The following is a 21982-nucleotide window of genomic DNA, read 5'->3' as shown; positions in this document are numbered from 1 at the left end:
ACCCTGCAACAGGGTGAGCTCCCGTTGCTCAGTCCCTGCTCCTGCCAACCTAGCAGTTCGGAAGCACGTCAAAGTGCAAGTACATAAACAGGTACCGCTCCGGCAGGAAGGTAAACGGCGTTTCCGTGCGCTGCTCTGGTTTCGCCAGAAGCAGCTTAGTCATTCTGGCCACATGACCCGGAAGCTGTACACCGGCTCCCTCAGCCAATAAAGTGAGATGAGCGCCGCAACCCCAGAGTCGGTCACGACTGGACCTAATGGTCAGGGGTCCCTTTACCTTTACCTAGGGGGCACTACTGTCCCGGATGATGGTTTGGACACCGCAGCTGCTCTCTGCCCCCAGGTCAGCCTTGACCCAGGGAAGGGGGAGCCTCAGCTGGGTGCCCCACAGCTGCCCTCCTTCCTGACCCAGGGAAGGAGGAGTTGCGGCTGGGAATGCAGGACACACATGGCAGGACACGCAGAGATCTTCACCCTCCGCAGCCATCAGCCCCCGCCTCTGGCAGGGCGCGAGAATGGGGGGGAGGGATATCTGGTTCACGGGGGGACCCCCATGTTCTGCGCCTGGGGCCATGTCCCCCATGCCCCTCCCATGCTACACCACAGCTCATGCTGTGAGTTCTGAACAAAGAAATCTGGTGGGCTACTTGGATTTTACATTGCTGAAATTAGTCCCTTTCGCCTCAGTACAGATCACTGCAGTGGCCGCAAACCAGCAAGGTCAACATCAGAGGATCTGGAACTACAACCATCCTCTGCGGAAGACAGCGACTCCGGAAACAGAAGATTCCATGAACGGCTGTCATCTGCGAAAGACACCCACTGATTATGCCAAGTAGACACCTCTGCCCTCGAACCAAAAAATTGTGGTGACTTCGATACCTTGATATACAACTGTTAACACCTCCAGCCTTTGTTTATCTTGCATCAATTGCCCACTTTTGCCAGTGGCACACACACACATGAGCATGTCCTCTCTCGTTCTGCCGGACCCGCACGTCACCAATTGCATGTCAATTGGACGCTCCTCAAATGGTTGGTGCTATTTTCCAGAACACTGATTGTATGTATGTATGCTCTTGTTGACCTTTTTCTATTATTATTATTTCAGTGTTCTAGTTTTTCTGTCAAATCTTTTTTATTGATTTTCAATTTTTTACAAACAGGCCACTAACTGAACCAAATTTAACATTTTTCCAAAGAAACACCAGTTTAACATTTTTCCAAATCTGACTTCCCACACACCCTCCTAGATATGTCAGTAGTTCTTAGTGCTGCATCATATTCCCCAATTATTTCTAGTTTGCCTTCAAACATTACGAATAAACTTCCAGTACATTATATTTGCTTTTTTTAAAAAAAACTCCCTTTCAAACAGCTATCCATCAATCAATTCCTGCACATATATTAAATTAACATTTCCAATTTCAGGGAGTGAGGTTACTTATTCAGCCCCTGCTGAATTATTGAATAATATTATATAACATTGAATAAAGATTCCTCTCCTTTCATCTGCGTGTATAATCTTCTTGCTGCTCAACTCCCTTTCCCTCGTCGCATGTAAACGGGGGTCTTTTCCTTTTCTTTTTTACAGCAGGAACTCAAAGGTCGACCATCTCGCTTGGTGCATTTTCCAACCAGCCCATAATCGGCGGCGGCAGGGCGGGGCCTTCACAGTTCAAGTTCTTATTACAGCCTCTCCCCGCGATCCGAGGCACTCGAGCAGATTTGCCCCACCGTTAAGACTTTCCAGCTCTCTGTGCAGGAAAATCTGCTCCTTTCTGCCCGGTTTGCTTTTAATTCCTCCGTCATAAATTGTCCAACGATCCAACAGTCCAAATTTTAATTCGCTTCCTTATAGTTCATTAATAGTTTTTTATTCCTTTAATCCCATCAATCTGAGACCTCCGGGTATAGGGCGGTATATAATATTCAATATAAATAAATAATAGTAGTAGTAGTAGTAATAATAGTAAGGAGGGGGTTGGGGTGGAAGGAAGAAGATGGCGTCGAGGTAAGACGCTCTCACCAGAACTGCACAGATTCTTTATTAATTACATGACGGGGATTTTTCTTTTTCTCGGAGGCAAGGTTTTTATATGTTTTATGTGCTCGGGCACTTACGGGCTTTTCATATTCAAATCTAGTGAGGGAATGGTGTTTCTCTCCTGACATAAAGGTGCATGTATAGCTCAGAGCAGCCTTCCCGTCCTCCATTGTTGCAGCAGCATCCACGTTATCTTGAACCTCATCGCCGCAGATTTCCTGTCCCGTTTTGTTTAAAAACGCTCACTTATATATTTCTATAGTCAAGGGGGGCGAGGAGAGAGATTCTGAACCCTTACTTTATAAGCACATGTTTAAATCCTTGCAATCATAAACGTTAACAAAAATAATAACAAAAATAGATCTCTCCACCCCACCTTTTCCAATAAAGGTTCCCCTATATCACGTAGCTGCACAACAAAACAACGACCACGTCAGTGTGGTTAACTTGACCCAAGCTCCCCCCCCCCCAACGTACAAACAAGCCACACACTGCAATCAACCGAACTTAACCAACCAAATCCTTGTAATCATAAATGTTAACAAAAATAATAGCAAAAAAAGCAACAACAGCCCCTATCTCCCCCTCCATCTTTTCCAATCTCATCCATGCAGGAATTGCCATTCAAGCCTCGTGCCTTTCCCCCCACCTTGTTATATGTATTTGTATCTTTTTATTTCACGAGATTACAATAAATTATTTTTTAAACAAACATTTAAAAGCTTGTATTGCTATTTTTTTCTGTGGATTGCACCAGATGGGGGGCAGGACAGGAAAGACGACTTACTTTACATCACAAAACTAGGACAAAACTTTGGCATCAGTATGAAGTAGATTATAAAAAATTGGATTTTGGGGTGTCAATTTATAACCCTGGGTTGAGTATCAAGTACTCCGTTGGGGGTGGCACAAAACACATGGTTTGCAGTACAAAATGAGCAAAAAACATTGGCATTAGTTGGGAGGGGATCCAAAATTTTGGGGTCACACTTTAATGAAACTTTGATGTGAGACCAACATGTTGCAGTCCTACACACCTACTAATGAGTAACTCAAATTAAACTTATCTGGACTTATTTGATGGGTAAATGAGTTTAGAATTGCATGGTGGGGTGTTTTGAGCTCACAAGATTGTTCTTACAATAGTTATAAGGCAATGGTTGCCGTCTTACTTTGAAGTTCCTGTGTTCCTTAAAGTAAGTCACACAATATCCTGGGAGGTTAAAATGGCCCCCATTGGATTTTCAACATTTGTCCTTTACTTTCTTGGGCTCCATGATCACTGCAGTTACGAATTTCCCTCCCTGCCGGGTATGGAAGAGAGAGAATGAAAGAGAAAAATAATTGAATTATATTTACTTCCAAATGTATGTGCCCTTTTCAGCCCCTCCAGAGAAGCCTGGCCAAGGCCTCCAGGTGTTTGAGTGGCTCCTAGTTATCCTTACATTCATCTTCACTCTCTTGACTTTTCCCTTATCCATCTAGCTGTACATATGTTCCTGGTAAATAACATTCCCCAAAAGAATAGATGCATTCCCTACTTAAATTGAATGCTCTCACACAGCTGAGCACTCATATTTTCTTCTTTTTTTCTGAGCACTCAGACTGAAGCATTATTAAAAAGTGACTCTCCCCACCCCGGTTATCACCAAGAACTACTCAGGGCACCTTCAGACCCTGATATTGGGAAAGATTGCAGGCACGAGGAGAAGGGGACAACAGAGGACGAGATGGTTGGACAGTGTTCTCGAAGCTACCAACGTGAGTTTGACCAAGCTGCGGAGGCAATGGAACACAGGAATGCCTGGCGTGCTCTGGTCCAGGGGGTCACGAAGAGACGACTAAATGACTCAACAACAACAACAACAACAACTCCCCCCATTATTAATTAAACATAACTTGAATAACAATATTATTCATATGAATGTAAACTAGTCCAAACCAAACATATGCCTGAGGAATATGCAATAATAAAGAATTCTATGTTTTCTCTCTGACAACTGGTTGAATATCCTGGAAATTACCATTCATATATTGAAAATTAAAGTATGGGGGAAATGTAATAAACAAGATATACAATCAAGCAAATCAAATGTTCTTCCAGATAGGTTGGTAAGACACAGATGGTTGCTTTTTAGGTTTGCTGTAGATGTATGTCTATTAAACACATGCCAAACCAGTGTGAGATTCCTGGAGTTTTGGGCTTTTACCCAGGGTTTGGTTTCCTTTGGAATGAGGGATAATGGAGACAGTGGTGTCTTTATGCAATATGGTTTATTTACACATATACATGAGCCTATGATTGAGAGGTTCACAGCATTAACACCTCAAGAGAGTCTTGCTTCTCCCATAGCCACAGCCTTGGATTCCTACAGAAATTAGGCATGGCTCTGACTACCTGGCTTCCCAGCCTGCAGCTTGCTTCTACCTTCCAGCCCCCATCACTCAACTGTCAACTCTGGCCTTTGTCTTTGTAACCAGTTGAGGGAGGTTGGCCCACCCATTTGTTTTCTGGCACAGAGCCACTTAAAGGTAAAGGGACCCCTGACTGTTAGGTCCAGTCATGGACGACTCTGGGGTTGTGGCGCTCATCTCACTTTACTGGCTGAGGGAGCCGGCGTACAGCTTCCGGGTCATGTGGCCAGCATGACTAAGCCACTTCTGGCGAACCAGAGAAGCGCACGGAAACGCCGTTTTATCTTCTTGCCGGAGTGGTACCTATTTATCTATTTGCACTTTGATGTGCTTTCGAACTGCTAGGTTGGCAGGAGCAGGCACCAAGTGACAGGAGCTCACCCCGTCACGGGAGTTTGAACTGCCGACCTTCCAATTGGCAAGCCCTAGGCTCTGCGGTTTAGACCACAGCGCCACCCGCGTCCTTAATTCTGCTACCTTAAGGGCACATAATTAGGCCATTACCTCACCAGGAAGCTAGAATAACTATTCCAGGTATTTGAAACCTTGCTTAGATTTCAACATTTGCTGGATCCAGGGATTAGAAAAGTCTCAGGCATACAGCCTGTGGTTGCACGGCTGTTTTGCGCTCTAGGGTGGTCTTTCTAACTTCAGTTAACGAAAAGAAAAAAGATTACGATAGAAAAAAACGAAAAGCACAAAACTTGAAACTACTAAATTTATTTTAAATTGCAAGGCTAAGTAATCTGTATAAAACTGTGCCCTTTAAAGGTCAGTCTGTACAACACCCTTCTGAGGCCTGGTGGACCTAATGATATCAAGGGCCACGGTCCTGGTAAATAGATATACAGTGGTACCTCGGGTTAAGTACTTAATTCATTCCAGAGGTCCGTTCTTAACCTGAAACTGTTCTTAACCTGAAGCAGCACTTTAGCTAATGGGGCCTCTCGCTGCATGATTTCTGTTCTCATCCTGAAGCAAAGTTCTTAACCTGAAGCACTGTTTCTGGGTTAGCAGAGTCTGTAACCTGAAGCGTCTGGGACCAGAAGCGTATGTAACCCGAGGTACCACTGTATATCAGACTGCTTTGCTTAAAGAAATCCGTGCGCGGGCAGAATGAAGCAGCAGAGGCCTCGGAGCCTCCTCACTAGGACCTGGGCGAGTAACTGACGGATCGAGCGTTGCTGGAGCAACCGCTGGCGCCCCGTCCTCGAATCGAGCCGGGCTGTGCAGGAATCGTGTTGGGTCGGTTAGTGCGTGCGGAGCTGGTCAAGTCGGTAGCCCTCATGACAGAGGGAGAGAAGGATGTCTCCGAAAAGACGGAAGTCGTCGATGCTCCTCCACGTGAGCGAGTGAAGGATTTGCAGTTTGGAGCAGGCGGGCTTCCGTGTGTAAAGATCTGGGGAAGGGGGCGAGCAATCTGCTTTCTCTTCCGTGAAAAGCTCCTCTGCTTAAAAACCCAGGCAGGGTTAGAACCTCCCGCTCTCCCTCAACGCACGCTAATAAAGCCTAGCGTGCCTCTGAGCCTTGCCGTGCTTCATCGCGACCAAAAGGGGCCTCGCCGATAAGGAGAAAAGAACTTTGTTGTGAAAGTGGGCTTCTCCTTGAGGTTTTCTGACTTCCCCAAGCGAGAGGAACCCACGTCCTCACTTGTTCTTCCTGTTCCTTGCGGTTCCGCGTGTTAACTATACTGTAAAACCAGGTTACCCTTTAAGCATGCACATAGTTTCCTGGTCTCAGGAGCACGTAATCATATCCTGAAGGCAGCTCTGTCTTATTTATTTTTGTCTGTGGGATACTCAATGATAATTTTAAGACAAGTTTAAGAGTGCCCCTGCTCTGACTCCATCCAAGGTGAAACAGAGGGAAGAATAAGGGTTTCTGAAGATGTGCAAAGTGTCCCCCTAATCACTGAGCTACTACAGCCCTCAGGAAGGGAATTTATTTTGCTGTCCTCAGGGAATGGCAGCAGCCTGAAGAAGAGACTATGGAAGAAGTATTTTCAGAATAGTTTGAGACCGCTTACAGTGGTGTCCAAATTTGAGAGAGCCAGATTTGATGAAGTGAAGGGCTGTGGGGGCCGTGCTGACCTTTTTTAAGGATTGGAGTTGTTGAGCTTCTTTTAGGATTGAAGTTGTTGAGGTTGGTTTTTGGTTTTTTTTTATTTTACCTCACGAAATAAACTGCCACAGGGGCTGGATTAAACCAATCAGCGGGACAGATTAGGCCCCCGAAACGGACTTTGGACATGCCTGGGCTTTATTTGAACGCTGTAAGGAAAGTGGATCGCAGCCTCTTGGGAGCTGGCCACTCCTGGCATATAAGAGTGGAGTTTATAGTCTATTAGCAGCTGCTTTGAGGAAGTGAAATCCCACTCCACAGTGCTGGCAGATAATGGATTTCCTGGTAATATTTTGAGCGACTAGCTGACTGGATGAAGGATGGATTGATGGTGTGCTCTGAGTACAGCAAAAGTTCAGCGGCAATAAATTAATTTGAGTGGTAGATTTGCTGGGTGTTGGTTTCACTATACAGTGGTACCTTGGGTTACATACGCTTCAGGTTACAGACTCCGCCAACCCAGAAATAGTGCCTCGGGTTAAGAACTTTGCTTCAGGATGAGAACGGAAATTGTGCTCTGGCGGTGCGGCGGCAGCGGGAGGCCCCATTAGCTAAAGTGGTACCTCAGGTTAAGAACAGTTTCAGGTTAAGAACGGACTTCCGAAACAAATTAACTACTTAACCCGAGGTACCACTGTACATTTAAAACAGTACCGTACCACTTTAAACAGTGGGCCTCCTTCCCCAAATCCTTGGAAGTGAAGTTTTTTTTAGGGTGCTGAGACTTTTCAGGAGGACCCTTTCCCCCTTCCAGAGCAAAATTGTCCAAGTGGCTTAGCCATCAATCTTTCCAGAGAACTTTTGAAATCAGTACAGTTTTTTAATCAAGGGTTAAAACCAGCGTGGCTTTGAAAGGCTCAGCCTGCCGTCTCGATTCAAAGTGGCATCCAATGGTGTCCAAACATAGACAAAAACCTGCTCCATGAGCCATCATGCAGAATTTGGTTGTGATAGCAGGCAGCCTCATAAACATATATTGCATTAAGTAAATGTATATAAAACACACAGGTGCAATTAATTTATGGGGATCACAGAATTTCCCTCCCTGCCAGATATGGAAGAGAGAGGGAGAGAATGAAAGAGAAAAATAATTGAATTATAAAAGGTAAAGGTACCCCTGCCCGTACGGGCCAGTCTTGACAGACTCTGGGGTTGTGCGCCCATCTCACTCAAGAGGCCAGGGGCCAGCGCTGTCCGGAGACACTTCCGGGTCACATGGCCAGTGTGACATCGCTGCTCTGGCGAGCCAGAGCTGCACACGGAAACGCCGTTTACCTTCCCGCTGGTAAGCGGTCCCTATTTATCTACTTGCACCCGGAGGTGCTTTCGAACTGCTAGGTTGGCAGGCGCTGGGACCGAGCAGCGGGAGCGCACCCCGCAGCAGGGATTCGAACCGCCGACCTTTCGATCGGCAAGTCCTAGGCGCTGAGGCTTTAACCCACAGCGCCACCTGTGTCCCTAATTGAATTATATTTACTTCCAAATGTACATGTCCTTTTCAGCCCCTCCAGAGAAGCCTGACCAAGACCTCCAGCCAATCGAGTGGCTCCTAGTGATCCTTTCATTCATCTTCGCGCTCTTGACTTTTCCCATATCCATCTGGCTGTGTATAGAGGTAAGAATGTTCCTGCTAATAACATTCCCCAAAAGGAGAATAGATGCATTCCTTACTTAAATTGAATGCTCACATCCAGCTGAGCACTCGCATTTTCTTCTTTTTTCTGATCCCTCAGATTGAAGCTCATACAGTGAAAATATATGTGCCCATCTGGTGTTTTATCATAGTTGTATTCTGCAACTTGCCCTTGACACAAGGGCTGCACATCCCATTTCACCCCATTGTGTGCACTGCCTGCCGCCCCTTGGCCTGGCCATCCACCTTAACTGACACTTTCACTGCTCTGCCTCTGCTGCTGCTGGAGATCTCTCATGTGTCATGAGTTATTGCCAGAAATTAGTGCTGATTCTGGCGGCAGAGGTGGCAGGGCAGAGTGTTAGTGATGGATTTATTCTTGGTTATTTTAGTTATCTGTTTTTATCTATAAGACACATTGAGTCCTGTCAAGGAGAAGGATAGGGTAAAAACAAAGTAATAAATGAAAAGTTGTTTGCGATGCCTCCCCAGTGCAACTGCATTATTAAGGGGCTGTAGTTCAGCAAAAGTGGGGTTATTTATTTATATGTATTTATTTATTGCACTGATACCGCATCTTTTCCCCCCTCCAAGGAGCTCAAGGTAGCATACATGGTTCTCCCATCCTCATTTAATCCCCACCAGAACCCTGTGAGGTAGGTTAGGCTGAGAGACAGTGACTGGTTTAGGATCACCCACTGAGCTTCATGGTCAAATTAGGATTTGAACCCTAGTTTTCAGCAGGAAGTTAACAAAACCAGCCCACACAAATAGTGTTTCCACAATATTAAAAGCAGGGTTGCATCTAGCCACCCTGAGCATCTCACAATGAGCACAAATCTTTATTTATTTATCCATGAAATTTATGTGTCACTCTTCCTTCCAGAGGAGCATGGGGGAGGGGGCAAACAATAAGTGATAAAGCAAACATCTTGAAAACTAAAGGCAATTCTAATGTAGTACAGATGCAGATCAGGGACTCGGCTATTACAGCTGCAAATAAAATGTTTTAAGTGTGTTGTAAAGTGTGTTATATATTTGTGATACTAGACAGCGATGGTGAGCTATGGCAAATTCAATATATTTTTCAAAACGTTTTTAAAAAAGCATTTTCACAGCATTTTTTATATGCTTCTAGATAGCAAATTAGGAAAGATCTCAAATTAAAAGGCTTTTTGAAAGAAGGACTTCTATAGGTGCCAAAAAGACAGAGACAGCACCTGTCAAATATTCAAGGGGAGGGCATTCCAAACGGCAGGTGCTACAACATTAAAGGCCCATTTGCAATATTGTGCAGGATGGACCTTCTGATGAAGTGGCATCTCCAAGAGGCCCTCACCTGCATAGCTCAGTCACCAACTGAATATATAAGGAGTGGGGCAATATTTCATGTATCCTGGTGTCAAGCTTATATAGGGCTTTATACAGCAAAACCAGCATCCTGAACACAGCCCACTAGCTAATTGGTAGCCAGTGTAATCCTTTCAATAGTGGGATAATGTGTTGCTAATATCCTGTCTCAGTGAGCAGTTGAGCCACTGTGTTTTGCACCAACTGCAGCTTCTGGACCAACCTCAAGGACAGCCTCACTGAATTCACAATACAAAAGGACACCTGGAGGATTGCTGCAACTTTCTCCTATTTATTTATTTATTTATTTATTTATTTATTTATTTCATTTATATACCGCCTTTATCTTCCAAGGACCTCTACATGGTGCACATGGTTCTCCTCCCCACTTCGTAAAAGGTGCAAAAGCCCCACAAAAATAGACTGAAATGTACAAGATGGAAATCAACCTGTGACTCCCCACCCCTTTCCTATAACAGGTTGTCTATGAATACGAGCAAGCAATCGTTGTAAGACTGGGGCGCGTACAAAAAGGAGGTGCAAAAGGGCCAGGTGAGGGTTTCATATTATAGTTCCAACATGTGACAGAACATTAATGCTGATCAGTTTCATGGGAACGTCCTGAAGGCTTGTTGCAATTGTTCATTCTTCCCCCTGACTGTGGTTAGGTAATATATTCAAATCGCTGCTTTAAGAATCATGGCTCCCCCCAGAGAATCTTGGGAACTGTAGTATGTTACAAATCTCCTAGCAGCTTTCAGCATCCTTAACAAACTACAGTTCCCCGGATTATTGGTGGGTGAGTGGAGACATGATCCTTACAGCAGCAAGAGAGTGTCCCTAAGTGTATGGTGTGGATGTGGCCATGAATCTGCCAAAGGAGCTTTGGGCTGGTACTTCTTGGACAAGAGTCACTCATTTGGCCTCAATCAACAGGGCTACCAACTCGAACCTGCACCCAGTGGTGATTGGTGCCCATTAGGAAGAGTAGGATGGAAGATAGAGAGATCAACAGTAGGTGGCACCAGAGCCATGGAACTAAAGAGTCAATGTTGTTTAAACTCCTGGTGGAACAAAGTAGAAGGAATGCTCGATAAACAAGTGACCTGGGAGTGCCCCAGTTTTTAAATGAAAATCAAATGAAGGCAGCGAGGCTGGTCTATTTGAGCAAGTGGGGCTGTGCCCCACCAACTTCAGTCTGCCTGCCATCTTGTTTATAGCCTCTCCAGAGGGTGGCAGCCCCAGCCTCCGCTGGCATGCAGCCCCCTGAAAGTTGCCTACAAGGTAACATGGCCCTCAGGCTGAAAAGGGTTTCCTTACTGCTGTGATAAGACCTCTTGTGAGTTGAACGGTTGCCATTTCTGTTCCTGCAGGCATCCATTTCCTTTTGCCTTGCACAGACACCCTTATCAGAGTGGACATGAGGACAAAGTCATTTACTATACCATTCCAGGAAGTAAGTAGTCCGCTTCCCAGGCTTATTCCCTTCTTCTCCTGATGGGAGCTGGAGTCCACAGTTTCCTCACCCTTGCTTTAACTGGGCTTTAACTGGACAAAAGTCCTAGGAGAAAGGGGATACATTCAACTATTTGATAGTGAGGGTTAAAGAGGATCTTCATGTGAACTAGTTCGATCTGCTGGATATACCGTACTTTTCCATGTATAAGACGCCTCCTATTTTTGGGGACAACAAATGTGGGGAGATTGTCCAGAGTTGGTGAGCTTTTTTTGTGTGGAAGATTGCACAGAGTTGTTGAGCTGGCCAACACTAACACTCACGTGCGCCGTAACAGCCTCCTAATGTCTGTCCCCCCACTGGCAGAAGCAGCCTATTGCCCACCCAATTGCCGCAGCAACACCCAATCAACACCACCCCTTGCCGCAGAGACCACTAACACGCTGAATACCATCTCTGGCTCGTGGCATCAACCAATTTTCAACGTCACCCTTATGCTACCCATGTATAAGACGACCCCCTATTTTAAACATAATTTTTCAGTAAAAACCCATAGTCTTATACACAGAAAAGTACAGTACAACTCCTACTTGACAGCCCCAACCAATATTTTCTCCCTTTCTCATGATGCTAGAACTTGGGGACGTCCTGTGAGGTTGAATGTTGAAAAAGTCAGGATAGACTTCTTCACACAGTGCATAGTGAGACTATGGAATTCACTCCCCCAAGAGGAAGTAACAGCCATCAACTTGGATGGCTTTAAAAGACAATTAGACACAATCATGGGGGATAAGACTATCAGAGGCAATATATGTATTTGCATACCAGTTCCTGCAAATCACAAGTGACGAAAGCTGCTTTTGTGTTCAGGTCCTGCAACCTGGGCCCTGCAGTTGTCATCTGAGGTCCTTCTTCAGGAACATACCATCATTACGTATTTTTAGGTGCTGGAGAAAAGCATTTCTTGTCCACCAAGCCATTGGCTTCTAATTCTTTGTGGCCTCTTTGAGTGAGTGGGATGTTTTAATGCTGCCTTTAAAAAATGTGGTTGTCTTTTAGATTTTTCTTTGCTCTGTTTTATGCTGGTTTTAGTGTATATGTTGCTGTGAGTTGCTTTGAGTTACATTTGTTTAAAAAGTGACTAATAAGTTTAATTAATAATAATTATTGTTTTGGGGAGAGAGTACTAGATTATATCAATATTACTTCTTAGAGGGGGAAGCTAGCATTGTTAGAATAGAATATTATTTACTTCATGGTATTTTATTAATTGTATCCATGGAATTTGACAATTAGTGATTGTAAATGGATTCTCCGTGCCCTCGCTGTGACTAAAAGACTGATATTGATCCACTGGAAAGATGAATTTATGGCTCCCTTTAATCAATGGATACAAAACATAGCAACTCTTGCAACATGTGAATGGATGTATGAATAAATAAATATATTTGGAAAGCATTTATAAAAAATATAATAGGTTATAAATAGATCTATATGTATTAGACAATCTATATGTATTTGTATTAGACAAGTATAATTGTAGTGGGGGATTTTGTATTTTTAAAGCATTTTTATTTCCTTTTTCACTATATCTTGCTTACCCAAAATATTTTCAATTAAAAAAAACCAAAACACTTTACATCTCTTTATCATTCTTATATGTTGGAGTTTTTCTATTTTTCCTTACCTCACTGCTGCTTCTCCCTTAGATTTTTACCAAAGATCCAATGACTGTGGATGCGGATGGTGTGATTTATTTCCGAGTGCAGAATCCCATCCTTGCTGTCACTAATGCCACTGAAGCAGTCGTGGCCACTCAGCTCTTGGCTGAAACCACTTTCAAGAATGTTTTGGGGACTAAGAACTTATCTGAAATCATCTCCAACCGGGAACAAATTGCACATACTATACAGGTATGGCTAAGCTGCGGTTCCCAACCTGGTGCCCGCCAAGGCCTTCATTGGAGCACCCCACCCCCCGCAAGGCAGGTGCCTCAGACTCTGAGCTTTTCATTTTAAAAAAAAGTCTCTAGCCTTCTAGAAAGAAAGTTAGGAAGCAAAATGTGCAGGCCCCCTTCTAAGGATTGCTGTGAACTGAACTAGGCTGGCTGCTCCTGCCTATCAGTGTTTCTAGCCAGTAATTGAAGTCAGAGCTCTGATTGTTAGGTGAGTTGTGTGGACACCAGGCAACAGAAATCCCTGGGGTCCTAAAGAGCTCCGGTTTTCCTCTCCCCTTTAGCGCACTTTTCCTACTTCTGACTTATTTTTTAGAAGTCCTTGTAGTTTGCCCTTTGCTAGCAAGCAGGATTCATTTTTCTTGTAGTGCATTCATCTGCAATCAGGTGTTTCCTAGAGGTTATTTCCCACAAATACTCCTACAAAATAAGTGGAGGGGGATGTTAAAGATTCCCATAATCAAACAGCAAATGCAAAATCTGAAAACTTTGCAAAGAGACTTAAAGCATGTTTCTTGCTGTGCAGAGGTTGCTGTCCAGGTACTTGTTAAGAACCCACTATACAGTGTAATAAGCTTACAGTACAATTGTATACATGTCTATTCAGAAGTAAGTCTATTTGTGTTTCAAAATAATATTTTATTTTAAATGTTATTTTATTAACATGCAGGAAAACAAGATACATTTTAGTATAAGCTACATAGGGGAAAAAAATCTAGTTACAGCAAATAAATTTTGAAGTAATGTTAACTTTCTGGCCAGGCATATGATAAATACCTTCATTAAGGGATTTACTCAGGTAACTACATCAAATAAATATCTGAACAGATTTCTAAAATTTGCCCATTTTTCCATTTCAGGGTGTGGGGGTAACAGAATTAAGAACTCTATAAAGGAGGTATGAACACAGATAGAACTCAGATCATCCAAATCCACTAAAAGGGGCCGTCCCTGTCCCTGCACATTAATATACATTACAAAATCTTACCACACACACACACACACACTTTGGCCTTTAAGAACTCTTGATTTGAATGTCATTTTTTTTCAAGTAACACTTGAACAAAGCTTATACCATGGTTAGACTATGTCTGATCTTTACTGAGCAATTTGCTCTAGGGCTTGTTTGTTTGTTTGTTTCAGCTGTGAGGTTATATGACCATGAGCTTTCATCCTGATTTACATGGTGGTTATATCTTCCCATTAATCAGTAATTTATCTCATACATTTTAGTGCATTTAGACACCACTTTCCTAACTGCAATATTACAGTTCTTAAAATGGATCTGTTGTGCCAGCGTGCCTTAATCCACTTTAATTGCAGAAAAACCAAAATATCTAGTGTGTGACTTAAGTCCTGTTCATTTGTTCTGTTAAGTTTCATGGCTCACATAATTGCTATACAGTATGTATAATGGCTGATGGCTGACTACTATATTTCCCTCACATTTTTTTTAACAGACCACACTGAACAACACCACAGGTGACTGGGGCATAAAGGTGGAGCGTGTGGAGATCAATGACGTGAAAGCAAAAGTAAAGGTAGGAGCCTCTGTATCTACTGTATGTCACTTTGAAGCTGTTTTGTGGAAAGCAACAAATAGATGGAATAATAGCATGTTAATAATAGCCTGTTAAGATGGTGGGACTGTCACTTGCAAAGTGGTGCAGCCGCAAAAGAAAACTAAGGCTGGGTACACACAACATGGAGTACTTGCTTTTTCCGCATAGTCCACACACATTTACTACGTAGCCCAGTTTCCTTGGAATGAAGGTTTAGAGGAGACTGTGGTATCTTAAGGATATATAGTTTTATTTACACATATATGCAACCTGAGCATAGGATGAAGGGGCTCACAGCATTAATACTGCAACAGATCTTGGCACAGAACAAGAGATGCTTATGTGTCCTTCGCCTTCTAGCTCTCTCACACTCCACCAACTGTGGCCTTTGTTCTTCTAACTACCAGCTACATGAGAGGAGGGTGAGGGAAAGGCCCACCTATTTGTTCTATAGCACAGAGCAACTTATTTGGATATGCTAAATTGTGGTACTTAACTAGCCAGCCAAAGCCATTACCTGGTCAAAGGAACTGGCTTGGCAAGCTTCTTTGGCAAGCTCAACAACTTCTGTGTCCGGATTTTCTCTTTTTGAAATATGGCAGCCCTCCCATAGAATCAATCTAGGTTGAGAGCAGCAGCATGTTGAGCAGAAATGTTTCTGGATTGAGAGAAACAACATTTTTGTGGAGGAAATGGCTTAGTTTGTATACAGCCAAAGATTCAATGGCATGGCGGCTGTTCATCTGGGAACTGTAGCCTCTGTGCAGGCCACGTTTCTCTTAAATACTTCCTTAGCTGTACCAAGTCAGGTACTTAAATGGCTTCTTGCCAGGACAGTTGTGTTCTACCTCCACTATTGGATGGCAAAGTGGATTTATTGCATTACACAACAATGCTTTCCATGAAGCTCCCCACCAGATAGGAACTTGAATCCCAGCTTCAAAATACTGACAGTGTGGATCTCCCCACCCCCACCCAATGTTGCAGATCAAAATAGTTTCCTGATCAGCTCTTTAACTCTTGCTTTTATTGGTCAAAACCAGAAATGTTATTGGGAATCCCCTGGTCAACAGCTCATCACTCAATCTGCACTATCTGGTGTTTTGCCAGTGTAAGGATGACAGTGCTCAGTCTTTTCTTTTTCTTTCCTTATTTCCTGCCACCAGTGTGTTTGTAGTCAACCCCCTTGGAATCATGTGTTGCTTGTTCTGGGGTGAAAAAAATCCTGAGAAGGACCAGAAGATAGTAGTAGTAGTAGAAGAAGAAGAAGATCGTAGTAGTGGTAGTAGTAATAATAATAATTTATACCCCACCCATCTGGCTGGGTTTCCCAGCCACTCATGTTCACATCAGTTTGCACTAAACAACAACAACAACAACACCCCCCTCATGGAAATTCATCAGCTATGGAGTGCAGGTTTATTATATACATTTTTGTAAGTAATGTTGCCTGACAAGCACATTATTTGAAAAACAGTTTACCCTAATAGAATGCAATTTTGTATGTTGTCTTCACCAAATGTATGCATTTTAGGCACACAACTTGGCTGGATAACTGCATTGCGAAATTCAGAGAAATGTGAATGTCAAGAGATGAGTGCCATTTGATACATTTATTGCTTTGGAAAGCGCAAATTAAGTCGTTTCCTGAATCGAATTCCTCCCCTATCCTCAAATGGCTTGTTGGCCTTGTGATTTTATCTCTTTCAGGTCACTGTGGGAGAGAGTGAAAGGACCAGCCCCAAGACTGTGAAGGAATCTTCTGTTGTCATGATTGAATCTCCCAAGTCTCTCAAGTTTCACTGCTTGAAGACGGAGACCAGGACCTGTGAGGACGCCAGCGTTACCAATCAACAGACTGTCATCAATCAACAGACTGTCATATTCCACTAACAGTAGATAAGCTGCAAGGCATTGTGGGAATGAAGTGCTAACTCAGGACACTGATGCACAGGGAGATGCTCTTTCACAGGAGGCTAGATTCCTTTTAAGTGCATGAAGTGATTTTATTTATTTGCCTATTTTTAAAGTTTTACATTTTGTTGTTTCATTGCCCCTCATCCCAAAATATGAATAAAATTAGAAATATGATGGACAATATATTCTCAATCTGCCATCCTTACACCCTTTCTCTCATCTCCAACATAGTGATACTTAGGAACATAGGAAACAGCCTTATGCTGAGTGAGACCATTGATCCATGTAGCTCTGTACAGTCTGCACTGACTGGCAAAGACTCCCAAGGGTTTCAGAGAGGGCTTTCTCCTAGCCTTACTTGGAGATGCTGGGAATTGAATCTGAGACCTTTAGCATACAAATCATGTGCTCTGCCACCAAGTTATGTCCTTCTCTTCAACATAACGATTCTGTGGTTCTGAAGAATAGGATTAATGAAATAGGAGCATAGGAATGCCTTTTACAGCATCAGACCATTTACTGCTGAACCCAGCACCTTCTGCATGCAAAGCTGTTGCTCTACCACTGAACATGATGTTTACTGAGCATTCATAATGATTTGGCTTGGTTCAAGCGTAGACATACATGCCACTGAAATAAAGTTATGAGCACTGGAAAAACAACAATACTAAAGTACTGTATCAGTTTTCGGTGTTCAGGGAATGAGGCATTTGGAGAGGTTTTCTCCCTCATCAAATATCTCTGATGACATCTTCAAGTTCTTCAGTTGTGGACATGTGGAACTTCTTCTCATGTTTCAAGCAAAATGTTGGTTGCATTCATTTTTCTTCTGTAATTTGTTTGAGAATACCAAGTAATGACTTCATTGCTTCTTCCAATGTCACTGATGTAGCTCTACAGACAGTAGCTGCTCACACTTTGGAACTGGTGTCCTGCTGATCTAACTAGAGTTAGATCACGTTACAACCTGACAACTTGCACATGTTACAACTTGTCAACATCCTTCTTAAATGTTGGTGCCCAGAACTGGACATGGTACTCTCAGTGTGGTCTGACGATGGCAGAATAGAGAAGAACTATTACATTCCTTGATCTGGACACCATAATTCTCTTGATGCAGCCTAGAATAGCTTTTTTTTTTCTTTTCTGCTGCATCATACTGTTGACCCATGTTAAGTTTGTGGTCTACTAAGACCCCTTTTCATATGTACTACTGAAAAGCAAGATGTCCCCTATTTTATATTTGTGCATCTGGTTCTTCATGCCTATGTGTAGAACCTCCTCAATCTGTTAAGGTTATATTGAATTCTGATTCTGACTTTAGCAACATTGGCTACCCCTCCCAGTTGGTGCAAGTTTGATGAGGGTGCTGATAGTTGCTAGAAGACCCCTATTCACCCTCAGACAGCTATAATTCAGAGTGGTTTAGCAATCAATCCCTCTTCACAGGGAACTTTGGAAGTTGAAGCTCTGTGAGGGGAATACTGGGTCTCCTAATAACTCTCAGCACTCTTGAGAAGCTACAGCTCCCACAATTCTTTGAGGGAAGCCATAACTATTTAAAGTGGTATCGTAGTGCTTAAAATACACAGTGTGAATGTGGCCCATGTGGTTGCTTGAAGAACCCCATGTGATATTGACCTTGGACTGCTTCCTGATGTTGTTTCTGGATAACCTTTAGACCAAGACTGTCTGTTTGGACTGTGCAGTTCCTGCGACCCTGCCTGTGTTGGTGAGGACTTTGGCAAGAGGCTTATAACACTCTACCACAAGCAGTAGTGATGACCACGTACACAGATTCCCCCAGGGGGAATCTGGTTGACCACAGTGAGAACAGGACTTCTGGCTCGATCCAGCCAGACTCTACATATGTTCTTAGGATCATTCCTGGAAGACATAGACCCCAACGTCTCTCAATAAGTTTTATCTGAAGCCAACAAACCCTCTGAGTTTCCACATAAGCTTTATTAAAGACCATTTTCAAAGCAGCAGAAAAGCCAGTACAGTTTGTGAGATTCTGGTACCGCACAGCTACTTAGGCTATTTATTATTATTATTATTATTATTATTATTATTATTTAAAAAAAGAGTGACATAATTCTGCAGCTGGTGGTAGAGGAAAGGAGTAGCTCTTAAGAGGCAGTGAAGGCACCAAACTTTTATATATGTATTTTAAAAAAGAAAAGCTGTTCCTTTTACACAGCCAGTTCAGCCATGGCCCTATCCAGAGGATCAGTGCTCCAGTAATCATCTTCCCAGCCAAGGAACCAGCCAGTGAAGGTGGGGGGTTCGAACCCTTGTCTGATGAGTGTGATGGGAGTTCTTCTGTCACGATTGGCAGGGTCGGTCTCAATATATCTCCTGGCTGTAAAGATGCAAGAAGGAAAAGAAGAGAACACAAGAGAAAAATGAGCTTCTTGCTGAGATCCTAAGGGGGCAATCCCCTAAGAGGGATCAATGAGCTTTTATTGGCATATATGAGGACATGGGGAAGGACCCTGTGAATCCATTTCTATGTCTGAGGGTGGTGCAGAGGGTAATGACACAAGAAAGACTTTTCAGTGGTGGCTCCCTAGGAAGCATGCCTGGTGCCATTGCTGTCTGTTCTTAGGTGCCAAGCTAAAACATTCATATTTATCCAGGCTTCTGAGCCTGCATAAAGTGCTATTCAGCACACACCACTGTAGATGATTAACATGGCTAGCTTGGATCCATTGATTTCAATGGGTGTACTCTGAATAGAGCGTAAGTTGTATACAACTCGTTTTTTTTAATTGTGAGGGTAGTTAGATGCGTCTGTGGCCTTTGTTATGACCATCCTTTAAGTGTGGTGGGTGGGGCTTGTTTCATTTCTCTGTATCTAATTCTAATGTCCCTGCTTTATTTTTCACTGTGTATGCTGCTTTGAGGCACTTGAGTGCAAAAATGTGACTAATAAATGGAATAGTAATTTTGAGGGACTACAACAAAGAGGTCTCCAGATGATGGATTGAGGCTCATTTTCAGATGGCTGTAGGGAATTTTTGGCCTTCTAGATGCTACTGAACTACAACTCCCATCAGGCCCAGCAAGCATGGCCAATGGCGATGGGGCTCCCATAATTCTTTGGGGGAAGCTCATAACTGTTTAAAGTGGTATCGAAGTGCTTTACATGAAGGGTGTGAATGTGGCCACTGTTATGGAATTCTATAGAATTAGATCTTATGGTAATGCATTCTGCATGCACTTATTTCAGTGTGGCTTTACTACGTGCTGATGTGTACGGTCTGATTGGCCAGTGAGAAATGAATCCAGAAATGAGAGGTGTATACCCATCCTACCTGATGTTTCAGCCTCTGTCTTCTCCACCTCGTTCGCGTCTTTTCCAACCCAAACAAAGACCTTTTGAAAAAAGGTAATGAAAAATGTTAACATCCGTATGTGCACTGTCACAGTGTGATCAACCACATGGCCCTGGAAAGCGTGCAAGCAGGACTTGACCACAGGCGTGGCCAGAGGGGTGTGGAAAGCTGCCCCCAGATCAAGTAAATAAATAAAAATACTTAACTAATTCACCAATCACATCACAGCCCTCCCTAAAAAAAGTCCTACCCCCTCAACAAAAATCCTGGTTACGCCCATGAACCTGACTGATGACAACAGTCGTACCCCCACTTGTGATTCCCACCAGCTGGTATAAAGAAGCTTATTGCATAACTAGGGATGGTTAAATCTGTTTTGGGGTCTCATTTTTCCTCTCTTGTTCTGCTCTCTGCATTTTTAAAGTCCTCATGATAGCTCAACAGCATTTAAGTGCAAGTTTATCCTAATATACACGTTTGCTTTTAATGTAATTTTGTCTAATATACATATCTTTGCAAGGTAGTTCCCCCCAATATTGTATGCTATTTTCACTAATTTTCAGGCACACTTCACCCCAGTATATACATTTTTGGACACATAACTTGGCTGGAAACCTGTGCTGCAAAATTCAAAGTGATGTCTCTTTCGAAGGATGGTTGTGTTTCAGTTTGCGTTGTTTCAGAAAGTGTGAACTAGGTTTGCCTTCAAGTGTGACCTGAATCAATTTTCTCCCTCCCATCCTTATTATTGAATTTATATCCCACCTTCTTATCCAAAGAGCTTAAGGCGACACACATACTTCTGCCCTTCTTCATTTTATTCTCACAACAATCCTGTGAGGTAGGTTAGGCTGAGGGGCTGTGCCCGACTCAAGGTTACCCAGTAGGGATTTGAATCTTGATCTCCCAGATCCTATTCAAACACTCTAACCACTACACCACACTGGCTCTCACGGTGCATCACTGAATGTGACTCTATTTTGAATTTCCCTTGTTCCACACTGGTCTCTTTGATATGGAGCACAAAAAGAACTGATTGCTAGCGAAGAGATAGTGACATACCTGGTCCCAGGTGTCCAAGAGCATCACATCATCTGTGGCCAAATCCTCTTGGGTCAGCTCTCCAGGTACTTCTTCAATCTAAACCAAATATTTAAGAGGGTGGTATGTTAAAGGGGACAAACAGCCAAAGCTTGCACAAAGGGGCTTGCACTATCCCTGAAGCTCCATTATACGTAACAGAGCCTGAACACCATTCTCTTGAAACTGAAGCACCTTGTGTTGCTGGTGTTCCTAAATGCTTAGATTTGTCCTCCATAGTGTTCTTCCCAGGAGCCTACTCCAGAGTGTCCCTAGGGAGCCAATCCTCAGAGGTTGACCCACCTCCTTTCACCCTGATTGGCCTCAGTCATCACAAAGGAGACTGCAGATTGGCTCCTAGGAAAGGGGACGTGTGCAGAGTAACTTTCCCTCACCACTGAGCAAGCACAAGAAGGTGCCACACACCTGTCTGCCAAGCAGGTATGAGACTGGGTTATTTTAAGCTAAGGATGGGGAAGGTGAGGCCCTATAGGAGTGGTTAGAATACAGCTCCCATCAGCTCCAGACCACATGGTCAATTGTCCAGGATGACGGAACTTGTAATCGAGCACCAGCTGGAGGGCCACAGATTCTCCCTCGCTGGCTTAAGCACACCTTCAGAGACTCAGCAGCCCATGACACTGTACTAGCCATTGCCACTGTCCTCCAAAACCTTCCTTTGGTTTTAATTCCTCAATGCAGTACAGTATTAGACAATACATGCAACCAGTTCATTGAGCATTCAGCCTGATTTACTTGCACAAAGCTTGTGTGGAGGTTAGACTACATCTAGTCTTCATTAAGTGTTTGCTGAGATTTATGTGTGGGGAAGATATGCAACAATAAGCATTTATCCATATTTGTGTGTGTGGTGTGTCCCACAATTTTCTGTGCATTTTCCAATTTCTTTCCTAACCAGAAACAGTATTGGGGTTTTTTAAGTGGATTTGTTGTGCTAGGGTGACAAGGGGTCCATCCATTGTTAGTCCTACTAAGAACAGACCCATTAGAATTAATGAACATGATTAACTTTGGTCCATTAGTTTCAATGAGTTTAGCTGGCTACAAACCAGTGCATTTTAATCCACTGTAATTGCACAAACAGA

General features: G+C 43.3%; 2 protein-coding genes and 1 long non-coding RNA gene across 5 annotated transcripts in view; 1 reads left to right on the top strand and 2 right to left on the bottom strand.

Moving 5' to 3' along the window:
- Positions 1–5166: 5166 nt before the first annotated feature.
- Positions 5167–5597, bottom strand: LOC309361599. The gene is made up of 2 exons (XR_014164549.1): positions 5522–5597; positions 5167–5294 (listed from the first exon to the last, which is right to left on the bottom strand). It is a non-coding gene; the product is annotated as an uncharacterized lncRNA (long non-coding RNA).
- Positions 5570–18520, top strand: LOC309361521 (stomatin-like). Its single transcript, XM_081896631.1, has 7 exons — positions 5570–5806; positions 8086–8198; positions 10046–10118; positions 10940–11022; positions 12732–12935; positions 14437–14517; positions 16249–18520. Exons 1-7 carry the CDS (start codon positions 5749–5751, stop codon positions 16429–16431), a joined length of 795 nt encoding a protein of 264 aa, XP_081752757.1. The 5' UTR covers positions 5570–5748; the 3' UTR covers positions 16432–18520.
- GSN (gelsolin) overlaps positions 18402–21982 on the bottom strand; it is a 63069-nt gene continuing 59488 nt past the window's right edge. For all 3 annotated transcript variants that reach the window (XM_081896416.1, XM_081896415.1, XM_081896414.1), the window contains exons 15-17: positions 20859–20936; positions 19776–19836; positions 18402–18820 (exon numbers count right to left, since the gene is read on the bottom strand). In XM_081896416.1, coding sequence (XP_081752542.1) covers positions 18651–18820; positions 19776–19836; positions 20859–20936 — 309 coding nt within the window. In that variant the 3' untranslated portion in view covers positions 18402–18650. The remainder of the gene's footprint in view (positions 18821–19775; positions 19837–20858; positions 20937–21982) is intronic.

The sequence above is a fragment of the Podarcis melisellensis genome (assembly GCF_964234715.1).
Source record: "Podarcis melisellensis genome assembly, chromosome: Z".
NCBI classification, from domain to species: Eukaryota; Metazoa; Chordata; class Lepidosauria; order Squamata; family Lacertidae; genus Podarcis; species Podarcis melisellensis.
This window is presented reverse-complemented; position numbering and strand designations above follow the sequence as displayed.